We start from the raw sequence: 13,616 nt of genomic DNA on the forward strand, positions 1-13,616 counted from the left end.
CTTTTATTTGTAGAGTTCTTGAATTTTTTTTCAAAGTCTTCTCTATTATTTTGTTTGTCCTCATTTATGGAGGAAAAATTTAAATATCTGCATTTCCATGGGGAAACTGGGGCCATGCAAGTTAAACAGTAATAGAGTTAAGTAATAGTACAATTATTCTAGAAATTAGTATAAGTGGAATCCCAAAGAAATGAAGGGACTTACCTGACTTTCATGATTAACTTACTTGGGGCCTGAGCTGGGACCTGCACCAGGACTTCAGGTTCCCTCTTCAGCCTTGCTTCGTGTTTTGAAGAGGATAGCTTCTCTCTGAGACAAGATGACCCGTTATTGAGAGATTCTTCTGTCTTTGTAAGAAGATACCTTAGTACCTGCTCATTCTTCCAAATGACACAGTCTGTCTTTTCCAGTGTTTTTTAGGAATGAGTAATGATTTGCATGCTCATTAGAGCCTTAACATTACTCTAACATAGAAGCATAGGAACTGAGAAAGTTCATTTATTCTTATATATTATCTGCTTTTAGAAAAGACTATGTGGGATCAGATATTTTGTTCTCCTCCTTTTCTGAAGACTCTCAAGAACTTTCCTGTCAGTTTTTTTTTCTCCATTGTTGTCAAGGATCTTTTCTATTTATGCTGGGCATAAATCTTGCCTCGTGACTACTAGCTCACCTATTAGTCCGACTAACTGGACTCTAAATGGTTGTAGAAACATAGTGGACAGGCTTAGCACAGTGCTTTGTAGGGGTGGGTACCACCACTGCATTTTCTGAAGACTCAGTAATGCTAAGTATACACATTGATGAAAATTTTTGTTTTGTCCTTTAAATTAAAAAGCAAAACAAACACACAAATGATCTTTGAGCTCAGTTGTATCAAAATTCACCCACATTCGTGATTTGTAATATGTTTGGTGGCACCCTATGCAATTCAGTTAATTAGGAACATCTCCAGTACTATAGCTGGGCTACTGTGACTATTTAAACTTTATTTTTGACATTAGAGAGTAAAACAGTGACATCTGACAGTACAGATGAGTCTTCATGCTCCTCTCCCCATCTCTCCTCCTATAGCTGTACACCTCAGTCAGATAGGTGTATGTTTTTTGTATGTGTTAAATAGGCTCTTAGAGATTTTGCAAAATTTTTAAATGCCTTTCTCAGACTAGAAGGATAATGGGGCTAGAAGTTACACATACAAGTTCTAAACAAATTTCCTAAACTATCTCTTTCTTCTCCAACCTTCAATAATTTCAAAATACATCTTTATCCTTTTTTTTTAGATTTTACCATAATAACTTGTTATAAAACCATTAAAATGTGTGGGAAATTAATATATTTTTCAGTAAGTAAATGTAAATATTCTAATAGTGTCTAAGAGCACTCTTACAAGTGCTGATAGTTATATAAATTACTGTATTTTTTAAGTAGCCAAAAAAGAACATTACATTTCTTATTATGAAAATATGCCAGTTTTCTAAGCATTAAAAATCAGTGTGTGTAGCTAAGTCTTATATAACAGAAACACGAATATATTCTCTTTGTAGCTATTTAGGTACTTGTATTACTGCCTTTAAAATTTTGACATATTTTTATCTCTTTACTTACAGAGTTTTCTATTAATTTCAAAGACAGTGGTGTCACATTTTGTTTGCACATGAGAAACTTAGTGATTGATACTAATTTCCAGAGATTCAGATCTTATTACATTGTCCCTTCCTTCCTTTCTGTATTACAGATTTTGCACACAGCAAAGATAACATTTTTATTTAAGTCTGGAAAGGAACTTCACCATAAGTATTTCTTTTCTAAAAATAAAAATTCCAGTATGCCGTCTGATTGAATTAACTAGTGGGTCATTATTCATTACAGCATTTCCTTAAAGATATGTTTCTATGGCATATTTTTTATCTTTTAATAGTAGCTTATTAGCTTCTTGAAAGAGGTGTGAGAAAAAGTGGCTGGAGCCATTGCCATTTGAAGAGCAATCAGAACTCAAAACATAGCATATTTAAGATGATAGTGTAAGCCAGATTGGGAAAAATTTTTTTTTTCTTTTGTAGGAAAAAAGTTACTCATTCCATATCTAAAGATATAATCATTGCTAAGTGTTTAGTATAGAGATTTCCTTTTAATATTTTATTTGGATATATAACTCTTTTTACAAAAATAGTATAGTTACTATGTTACTTACGGCTAACCTTATATAACAAATATTTCCCCATTAATAAATACTCTCTCCAACATGAGTATAAATGGCTGTGATGCAGTTATACTGTAATTTACCTAAAATCAGCCCACTGTACTTGAAGGTAAAGATATTGTCCATCTATTTTTTTATGATTAATTACATCTTTGTAAATATATCTTTGGGTACAACCTCTTGGTGTATATCAGGAGAATAAATTCCTAGAAGTGCAAATTGATGGATCAGAAAATGTGGCATATTCAAGTCTTTAAAGCTTCTAGTTCCTTGATGATATACGTAGGGAAATAACATCTTTTTTAAAGGGTAAACTGGACTACATACTGTTTAACATATGTGATGCGTTTGTGAAGAAAATCTGTAACAAATTAGTACCTGCTCATTCTTCCAAGTGACACAGTCTGTCTTTTCCAGTGTTTATTAGGATGTAGACCAAGATCTTTTCTCATTTGTCATTTTAATTTACTGTGTCCAGAGTATGTTCTGTGATTTTGGGCTTTTAGTTGCTTTTTTCCATATTAAGTAGTGCTTGCCTCAAATCCTTTCTTTTAAAAGATGAGTGTGTTTGAATAAATAAAGAAGTGGGTAAAAAGAAATAATTAGTGTACTAAATTCTTCTTAACAGAACTTTACAGAGCAGTATGGCAAAGCTTCTCTCAGATCTTAGTATGGACAGTGCTCGCTGCAAGTCTGGGAATAATCTTACCAAATCAGTTCTGAACATTTATGAAAAACAACCTCAGCATGACCCAATCCCTGCTCACACTTCCATAATGAGCTACTTAAATAAGTTAGAACCAGATCGGTCTATCATTACACATTCAGAACCACTTTCTGCAATTAACAATGAGAAAAACATAGTGCGAGGTAGACCCTATGAAAATGTTATGCCCTCCAAAGGCTCTCAACATAGTAATACTAGGAGCATGGAGGAAGTATCAGCCCCAGGAATCATTTCTGCCCTTTCAAAACAGGATTCTGATGAGGAGAGTGAAGTTACAACTTTAATAGAAGAGTATAATTTGGATAAGACAATTTACATTCCACTTGCTAGAAGCACTTCAGTAAAGAAATCACTACTGTCCAAGAGATTATCCCCCCAGCCACAACTCAGTGTAGCTCCACCGCAGTGTGTCGGCAACAGTGGACTTGTCGCTGAAAAAGAAAATAAATTGTGTGCACTCGGAGTTTGCTCCTCTTCCAAAAAGGAAGCAAATGTGCCTGAGAAACTTTCCAGAACAGCTGATATGGAGGACAAACAGCTCCTCGAGAAAATAAAGGAAGCCATTTGCAAGATCCCTGCTGCCACCAAGGAGCTAGAGGAATTGGCTGCATGTCACGGCCCCTCCACTTGTCAGAGCAGCAGCATTCAGGTGAAAAGCAGTGCACTCTCCGATGGTAGCTTTTTAAATTCTGACTTGACCTCTGATTGGAGCATCTCTTCTTTTTCAACGTTCACTTCTCGTGATGAACAAGACTTCCGAAATGGCCTTGCAGCACTGGATGCCAACATTGCTCGCCTCCAGGAGTCCTTAAGGACCGGTCTTCTGGAGAAATAAACTCAGAAGAAGAGAAAAATCCTTTTTAAGAGTAGAACTTGGCTACATTGAATGTATATTTTAAATTTCTTTAGAGAAAAGTTTTATATTAATTATGTGTGAAAGAATAAATTGTATGAATAATAAATTTATTATTGGAATATATTGACACTGCTTATAGAAACAAGTCATCCTAAGAAGTTGACATTTGCTAAAAGAAGAAAGTTGTGTATAACTAGGAAAGTACTGTAAGTATTGTAAATATTTTATTTAGTATTTAGCAATTAGAGCTTTTTCTTATTTTGCTGGGCTCAGGGTGCAGGTTAGAAGGATTCTCTGGTCATCCTAAAGGATAATGGAAAGGGAGTCTTTGGGTATAATTTACTGTGTTAAAAACTAGAGTTTCTTTTCTCTTTCAGAATTCCTGTTTGATTTTAATGACACTGTGTTTTTATATGGGATACTCTGTGCTACAGGCTGGTGGTGTTGGTGAGGCATATCAACATTTATTTTAAGAGAAAATGTGCCAATATCTCCACTTCTTAAAAATGTTGATTGGTCTAAAAATATATAGATAATATCCTAAGTTAATATATGGTTTCTTAAAATTTTGACACTTTTATTTATTTTTATCCTGAATGCATGTTTAAGACCATTAAAAACTAAAGTCAGACTGATAAAGAAGTATTAACAGATAAGTTTTACTTTTGGAAATTTGGTTTTTAAATAAATAAGTGTTTATTTGTTTTTTGTCATTATGTTTGAACATGGTAGATTTTATAAATCTTGAACTAGTTGTAATTCTGCCTTTCTGGATGAATTTTTTTTTAGCACTTTAGCTGAGAACACTGTCTATTCTATAAGTAATATGAACTAGGTTGGTCTCTGCTTCTTTATACTAGCACTTCCTAGTATACCTAGCACATCTCTTCTTTTTCATGGTTCACTTCTCGTGATGAACAAGACTTTTGAAATGGTCTTGCAGCACTAGATGCCAACATTGCTAGACTCCAGAAGATGATAACTACTTGGTGTCATCTCCTTGCATCTAAGCAGCACACTTTAACTCTTAGAAAGTTGGTGAATGTTGTGCTATCAGTGATACTTCATACACGTCACCTGCCTGGGTCATTGTCTTTAGTGCTTGAGCAGATTTCAGCGTTAAAGTGTGCTCTGCTGATACCAGAGCCTCTTCCTGCTGGTTTTTAAATGTTGGGACTACAACTTCTGAAGGACCCAGGTACAGTCTCTTTGACATGTTCAGAGTTTATAGAAAGAGATTTCTCAAGTCTGAAAATAGTAAATGAATTCTAACCTATTTTCACAGAATTGTCTGTTAATGTTTTTAATTTTTCTTACTTCTGATATTCATAAATTAATTCATAAATTAATTATGTAGAGGTAACAGGTCACAACTCTTGAACACATAAGGTCAGAGGTACAGTTCATAAATATGAAATAACAAAGCAAGGAAGAAAATTATGTCATCTGTCTACTCCCAAATATTCAGTTGTTATTCATAGGCAGAAGTAAGTTCTTAAGATTATTAGATGATAATACAAGAAAATTGTCCACTTTTGACCTTAATATAGGATGGGCATCATTAGGTGCAAAGAACAATTTTAAATGTTTGTAGGTTCAGTTAATTAGGGGTTAATAGTTTGATTAAAGAATAAATTAGACTGGGAAATCCTTGAGGGACCTTTATCAAGAGCTTACTGTTTATTTGATATAAGACACACACATGGCATAGAAACATGAAAGAATTTGGTTCCGTTTTAAGATGAAATAAGACCATAGCAAAGTGGGTGGGATAGACACTGAGTTTCATAGAAGTTTAGAGTAGAAAGAAGCCCAAAAATGGTAGAAAAAGAACTGGAATAGAAGAAACTTCATTTGGATCTTAAAGAATGAATAGGATTTGGATAATCCTCAAAATCCTCAAAATGTTAACCCCATAGAAAGTCAGTATCATCAAAATGTTGCGGTTGAGTGGTGTATTAAGACGACGGTAAATACACCAACCTGACAAAAATAGAGGGATTGAGATGACCATGTGGTAATGGCAATACAGATGATGCTAACACAGTTTAGAAGAGCTGGGGTCAGATTGTAGAATGCCTTGAGCTCCAGGCTGAGGAATAACCATTACACACTATGAAGTCATTCAGTGTAAGGATTCCTTTGGTGGTGTTTTTTTTTTTTACATTGAGGATCACAGATGGAATTGAATGTTCTTAAAATTGCATAGAGTAATGGTAAATAAATATTGAGGACGGAGAGGCTAGAGACCGCTTAGAAAACTGTTGCAGTAGTCCAGACATAAATTGATAAGCCGTTAGCAATAAAAGTGAAAAAAGAGAGACAAATTGAAAAAATTTTTAATAGGTTTGGTGACTTAATAGAAAATGAAAGAGAATGAGAAATCAAAGATGACACTAAGGTTTTTAATTTGATCAGTTCAAGTCACCCTGAGCAATGTCTAAAATGAAAAATCGGGGGAGGGTATAGCTCAAGTGGCAGAGCACATGCTTAGCATACACAAGGTCCTGGGTTCAATCCCCAGCACCTCTTCTAAAACTAAATGATTAAACCTAATTACCTGCCCCCCCCCCAAATCAAGTTCTTGGTTAAGCTCAAACTTAACAAATTCTAATTTTAAGTCTTAATAACTGATAATGGAGAGTGGGTTAAAAAGGAGAGAAAGAGTGCCCATTCACAGTAGTTCAGTTGAGATCTTCACACTAGGAGTCTTTGTAACTGCCTCATCATAGTCTCGGAAGAGTCAGTCTGGTCCCTAGTCTCAGCCTTCTCACAAGCCTTTTCTGATGTCCTAGAATGTGAAAAGCATGTGAAGTGTCCCCTAACCTCTGGCAGGATGAAGCCAGTATCTACTGATATATACTGGGTGCAGAAAGGGAAGAAACTATCCTCCAGCATTTTGACACTATTCTACTGTCCTTTCTTGGATCTCTGGAGGTAATATACAAATTGTTCATAATGGATTTAGTATTTGTGAATACGATTGAAGATGAAAGTTAGAATCTGAATCTATTTTACCAAGTGTAGAGATCCCAGGAGCAGGGCTAAAGAAGCCAAAGAAATACTTGGCGCACATTCTTCTCTTATCCTTGCCACCCTTGGAGTGTAGTGAATCATCCAGAAATCTTCACTTTGCACTAATAGTGGCATTTATGTCAAGTGCTTTAAGTTACAAAAGCCTGCTTCAACTACCTGGAAGTAGGGCAGAATTGCAAAGCCTAGTGAGATAGAAAGGGCATGCAGCCACATCACAACTTAAGTATGTATCTAGTGCTCACATTGTGGGCCAGTCTCTTCAGCTAAAGATTCATTCATTCATTCATTCAATGAATAAGTGAATTGAAAGCTCTAATATGTATCAAGTGCTGTTCTGGGCTCTAAGAATACAACAGTGAGCAAGACAGGTATTCTCTACCCCTAAGGAACTCACTGTGTGAACAAGCAAAGGATAAATGCTATGAAGAAGAAAATGGGGTAAGAGGACAAAGAATGACAGAATTGGCTAAAATTTTAATTATTAGAGTGAGAGGACCCTTCTCAAAAATTGTTTTTAGGAGTCCAGGATTTAAGCATACCACTAGTTAAAGTTGGATTTGATTTGCGAGCTAACATTCCCTTAATCATTGATCATAATCAGTGTTAATTTTTTATTTCATCCTGTTCAGAATCGCTTAAACAAATGGGTTCTGTGACTATATCACACATTGTATTTGGATGTTTTAGTACACATGTGTAGAGAACTGGGCACTATCTTATTTAAGGCTGTTGTCCTGAGTAGGGCCTCCCAGAGAATTATTATCAGAGATTGTAAGGTCTTGGGGACTTCTGAAGGACTTAAAGTTGGTTTTTGAAAGGACTTTAGGGGTCTTCTGTCTTATTCTTATACCCAGAGAGGGCATCTGTTTTACAGTCATACGTACCACCAGTAAGATCCCAGGTACACCGTTTGCCTGGACCATGCTATAGTTCAGGCTCCTGACAAATTCTTACTCACCCTTCAAACCCGAGGTACTACTTCTGTACCCTGTATATACCTCTGCTGATGTGGGTATCAGTTTATATATCAGCCTCTCCTACCCTGTACGCTTAAGGGCAGCTGGCCAGGATTTATTCATCTTTGACACCCCTGTGACGCTTGGTGCCTATCAGATAATAGGCAGTTAATAACTGTTGTTGGCCTTAACTAAATCCTTGACAAATGGTCATCTAGTCTTCACTTCTAGGTAATTTCATGCAACACCTGGTTTATAGCTTTATTACACACATCTAAGCTCCTAGCATTCACCTCCCTGTAACTTGTATTCTTTATACCTGTTATTTTCTGAAGCAAAATTCACTTGTTTAGCAAACAGTTTTACACTATGGCTTGTGCTGTGGAGAAGCAACAGATTCTTAAATCTTTAGGACTGGAGATAGGGCAGAAACTTTTTTTTTAAATTCCCTGTAAGGTTAATCTAGTCCACCAGCCTACCTCACTGATTTGTAGGAGGGATAAATGTAGGCAAAGCACTTTGACAGCTGGAGGACAGTGTACAACCTGTGACTTATGACAGCATTTAAAGAGCACTCACCCTGTGGAGAAAAGGGAACCCTCTTACACTGTTGGGAATGTAAATTGGTGCAGCAATGGTGGAAAACAGTATAGAGGTTCCTTTAAAAACTAAAAATAGAGCTACTATATGATCCAGTAATCCCACTGCTGGGCATATATCTGGAAAAGATGAAAACTAATCCAAAAAGACTGCACCCCAGTGTTTATAGCAGCACTATTTATAATAGCCAAGACATGGAAACAACCCAATTGCTCATCAACAGACTACTGGTTTAAGAAGATGTGCTAGACACACACACACACACACACACACACACACACGAATATTACATAGCCATAAGAAAGAATGAAATAATGCCATTTGCAGTAACATTGATGGACCTAGAGAATATCACACTAAGTGAAGTCAGTCAGTCAGAGACACATATATATCCCTTACATGTGGAATCTAAAAAATAAAGCAAGTGAATCTATACACAAAACAGAAACAGACTCAGACATAGAAAACAAACTTATGATTACCAAAGGGGAAAAGGAGGAGATGGGAAGGGACAATTGGAGTCTGGGGATTAACAGATACAAACTACAATACGTAAAATAGATAAGCAACAAGGATTTACTGTATAGCACAGGGAACTATATTCAATAACCTGTAATGGAAAATAATCTGAAAAAAATATATATATATATATATCTCTGAATCACTTGGCTGTACTCCTGAAACTAACATAATATTGTAAATCCACTAAACTTCAATTAAGAAAATAATAATTAATAGCCCTCACCATCCTGCTTGCCCACTTCTGAAGTCCTCCAGTTTGTCAAGGTCTTAAAATTTAAATCCAGCAATGAGCAATGAACTCCAGATGTGATATGATCAGGCAGAATACAGTTAGCTTATCATTTCCTACAATCTAGTTAAAATTGTTTTAAAATGGGCAAAGATTGAGTTGGTTATCTTAAGCCATCACAGTATACTACACATCATATTAGGGCTATAGTTAGTTTCCAGATAATATTCTTATTGTCATTCTTGGTACTTTGTGTGCCATCATGTTAGGGCAGCTCAGGGGTCCCAGGCCCTGTCCAGCTAGAAATGAGCAGTAACTCAAAGACTGAGGTTATTGTCAAACAATTGGCCATAGCTGTCCCTAAAGGAAGAGTTCATATTTATCACTCAAAGTGCTTGTTCTCCTTGAAGCCAGGTTTGTTCTTAGAGGCCATAAGGAATGGTGAAAAGAGCTAGATTGGGGGTCAGGATCCCTGGGTTCAGGTTCTACTGCTGTCTGTATGAACCCTTTTTTTCCAGTTATAAAATGTGAGGATTTGACTAAACGTTCTCTTTGGTCACCTCATGATTTAACAATCTATTTGGTAATGTATTCCTAGCATTTTGACCAAACGTGTCTTTCAGTTAGTTAACCATCAGGTTTTGCTCAGAGTATTTTGGACTATATATGAAGTAGGTCATTCTTCCAATCAGTCGGAAGGCCCTGCCAACTCCAAAGAAGACTTATATAAAGAAGGGAGGTTATTATTTGTCACATATGATTCAAAAAGCTCTGATATTCCTGGTATCTCTTAATAATTCCATATATCTCAGGACTAATATTTGAACATCATCATTTCTATTACCATTCCCTACTTAGAAGTTTAAAATACTCCTGGTATAAAACACTGTGGATAGTTTTGGTTTTATGTTTTACAGACGCCAACTTTTACAGGTAAAAGGGGACTTACGATCATCTAGTCCAATCTCAGTTTTAGAAACAGGGAAACCGAAGCCAAAAATATTAAAGTCATTTGCTCAAGTTCCCACAGCTAACACCTTGACCCAGATACTGTGATTCTCCGTCTGTTTTCTTCACTATGGTGTCTCCTGGATATCAGCTGAATCTCATGATCACTTAAACTGCTGGGGCCTCAAATCTGTCACCAAAATCTAGCTGTATGCCTTTTTCTCTCTACTAGCACAGTCTAATAATAAGAAATTCCTTCTGTAATTTATTGTGAGGATTAAATAAGTGAAAAATGCTTTGTGAACTATCAACACTATATAGTTGATAATGGTCACTAATTGTATATAGTTGGTCTACATGTATGTGTGTGTGTGTGTGTGTGTGTGTGTGTGTGTGTTGTACTGGAAATTTAAGGTTTTATTTTTGCTTTATGAAAGGCACACAGTGTTCTTAAATTCTGTTTGGCATGTGGCATAATGCTAATAAAACAATTTTCTCACCTATCACTTGGCCAATTCCATTAAAAGTCATTCAAACTTGTTTTTAAAGTAGATGGAAAAAGTTACATGAGTTGTTCTCCCATCAACACTGGCACTCACAGTGAGTTCTGACATTTCCAGGACCCCAACACTATCTTCTCTTCAGCCAGAGAGTAAGAGGGCTCCTTTTCCATGGAGATAAAGAGACATGCAGAGGTATGACAGACTATCCAGAGGGAAAATTTTGTCCACTTTGGAGCTGGAGATTTACACATTTGTTCAAATCTAAAACAAGGAATGTTGTCCACAGCTCAATAGAGAGCACACATCCAAGGTACATATTTTTACCCCACCATCCTTTGCAGATTATTCTGCACTTGGCTGTGAGCTCTAGGCCCAGAATAGGGTAGGAGACCAGAATCAAGTATTTTTAAAAGTCAGCAGCTCCAAAACAAGCAGAACAGACCCTTTTGGAGGTTAGTAGTTTGTGGTTTGGTGAGAAGAAAGGAGTAAAGGGAAAATTTTTAAATCCAGAGCCTCAATGGTAGGAAAGAAAATTAATCTTTTTTTCTCTCTCTTTTTTTTTTTAGGTCAATACTATGAGACTTGCTGTCTTAAGATAGGGAGATAGATTAGTGGAAGATGGGACACAAGCTAGAACAAGTTAATAAATATTTGAGTAAGTAGGTCTTCACCATTTAGAGCAGTGACCTATATACCACCACTTCACCCTTCCCCCACACAAAGCTAATGATCATTTTTTTCATGAGAGACTGAAATCACTTGTCATCACCTTTTCCCTCCCCCCATCTCAACTGGTCTAAAAATCCATCTGGTCAGATTTCTGTAATAATAGATGACACATAAAGCAACTTCTCTTGTCCCCTAACTTAACCCAGAAAGAGTATGAGAATTTAAACTGTAGTTTTGTATCTTTAGCCAAAGTGTGAGAAAAGGTCATGATAGATCATTGATGAATATAAGACACTAACTTGAACAGGCACTGATAGTTAAGTCTATGGGAAAGTTCATTTTATTAACGGTGCATTAGAAGAGAATGAGCCCTGGATTGGAAGTCAGGTGACCAAGTGACTATCTTCATAGTCTATGTGACCTTCAACTGTTTATAATTTATTAGTTCTCTACTGTGTGCCACATTGAGCATTTAAAGACCAAAGTGTGCCTCTGAGGGACCTAGAGCCCCAGGACCTGCCAGATGAGGAAATATGATCTTAATGACTCTCTGCAGCTCAAAATGCTACAGCTTCCAAGGAGAAGGTTCCCAACACCAAAGGAAGCAGGCACACAGTACTCATGGACACTAACTGTGGGGTCATAAAGAATTTTAGCTTTGAATTGCTGTGCTTTGTCTTTTCCTTTAACACTCCTATCTCAGGTGCCCTCCGTATTTATTTCTCTTCTAGATAATATCACTTTCAAAGAGATTGTGTGGTGCTTCTCTGAGGACTTGAATATTTTTATTCCACCCTCACATTTAAACTATAGTTTCCATTGGATTTCAGTGTGAAGATGGTAGTGTAAAGTTGTCCCTTCCCCTTTCTTTTGTAGAAATCAAAACCAACAAGAGGAGTACAAGCTCCATTTGTGGGGAAAACTAGGAGACAGCTCTAAAACCAAGCCACAAATGAGCTAGAAGAACTGCCAAAAGCAGTAGTTATCAAGCTGGGTCTATATGAAAGGAAACAGACAGGGAATGCTGCAGCTCCAGATAGCAGAACGAGCTAGCAGAGTACACTGCTCAATGAAGAGCAGCTCACCCAGAGGGAAAAGTTGTAAAGCCTTAATTTACGACAATGGGAAGAGGATCCGTAGGCTTTACATTGGGGGAAAATATAGATGCCTATTGCTATGTGGAGAAAGAACACTGAACAAGTCACTGTGCAAAACTCTGAAGATTAAGGAAAATTCCAGCCCTTCTTACATACAAGCATTCTGCAAATAGCTGATGCAGGAAAACCTTCCTTATCTGCTTCAAAAAACAAAAACGAAAACACAAAAACAAGTCATCAAGAAGGACCAGCAGAGGATCTATACAGAACATTTTGAGAATAGAAGTAGAAAGAAACAGAAAAATAAAACTGTAAATTAAAAGCACTTATCAGAAAAAAATGTTACCATAGAGTAGATAAAAGTTCTGACTAAATATTTGGTCATGAATTTTTAAAACTGATTTAAACAACTATTAATTCACATCAAGAGCACCAAACAGAGAAGCAAAAAGTTAGGGACAAGGTGATGGGACAGTGGGAGGAATGGAAGTATGGGGTTGGCAGAATTTAGGAAAGAAATGGAAGGAAAAAATGAAGCCACCTCAGAAATGAAGGCAAAATTGAAAGTAAGCCAAGGAAAAATCAGATTTAAAACATACTGATTTTGATGTAAAATCCTAAGTTTGACTTCTTTACCTTTAGCCCTTTGCACAGATGTTCCACTGTTGCCTTCTGGCTCCCAGTGTGGCTATGAAGAAGCCTGTCCTGGAGCAGATCCTTGTGTGGCTAAGAAGGTGATACAGTTTTCTCTCTGGAAGCCTTTAGAATTTTCTCTGGCTTTGATTTTAAATGTCACTCTAATGAATATTAGTGTTTCTTGATTTAATGTCTCCTGTTAGTGCTCTGTGAGCTCTTTAAATCAGTGATCTTATATCTCTTTCTAATTCTGGAAAATTCTCAGTCATTGTTTCGTCAAATATTTCCTTGTAATTTGTTTTTCTCTCTACTTTGATTCCTATTAAGCGTCTCCTTCAAACCTATGTGTCTCTTAACTTTTTTCTTATTTTGACCATCTGTATCTATTCTTAACTCTTCTGGGGAAGGTTTCCTGACCTGATCTTTCATCTCACAATTTGTTCTTCAGCTATACCCATTCTGCTGATAATTTATTAGGTTCTTAACTTCAGTTGTTACAATATTCACATAGTTTGTTCTTCTTTATAGTTGCTTGTTTCTGCTTCATTTTTCCACTACTCCCTCTTATATTGTTAAAATATTCATTATGTGTGTTTTAAATTCTTGTCCATCTAGTCCATTGATTCTGTTTCCT

General features: G+C 36.4%; 1 protein-coding gene across 7 annotated transcripts in view; it reads left to right on the forward strand.

The window, feature by feature from the left end:
* CCDC14 (coiled-coil domain containing 14) overlaps positions 1-11,771 on the forward strand; it is a 44,368-nt gene extending 32,597 nt beyond the window's left edge. For 2 of the 7 annotated variants that reach the window (XM_015249114.3, XM_031680385.2), the window contains exon 13: positions 2,832-4,490. In XM_015249114.3, coding sequence (XP_015104600.2) covers positions 2,832-3,765 — 934 coding nt within the window. In that variant the 3' untranslated portion in view covers positions 3,766-4,490. Of the gene's footprint in view, positions 1-1,738; positions 4,491-10,046; positions 10,659-10,697; positions 10,771-11,146 lie in introns of those variants that run through there. The other 5 variants (XM_072963961.1, XM_072963954.1, XM_072963953.1 and 2 more) reach the window with 5 other exon arrangements.
* Positions 11,772-13,616: the final 1,845 nt, after the last annotated feature.

The sequence above is a fragment of the Vicugna pacos genome, chromosome 1 (assembly GCF_048564905.1).
Source record: "Vicugna pacos chromosome 1, VicPac4, whole genome shotgun sequence".
In the NCBI taxonomy this organism is placed as follows: domain Eukaryota; kingdom Metazoa; phylum Chordata; class Mammalia; order Artiodactyla; family Camelidae; genus Vicugna; species Vicugna pacos.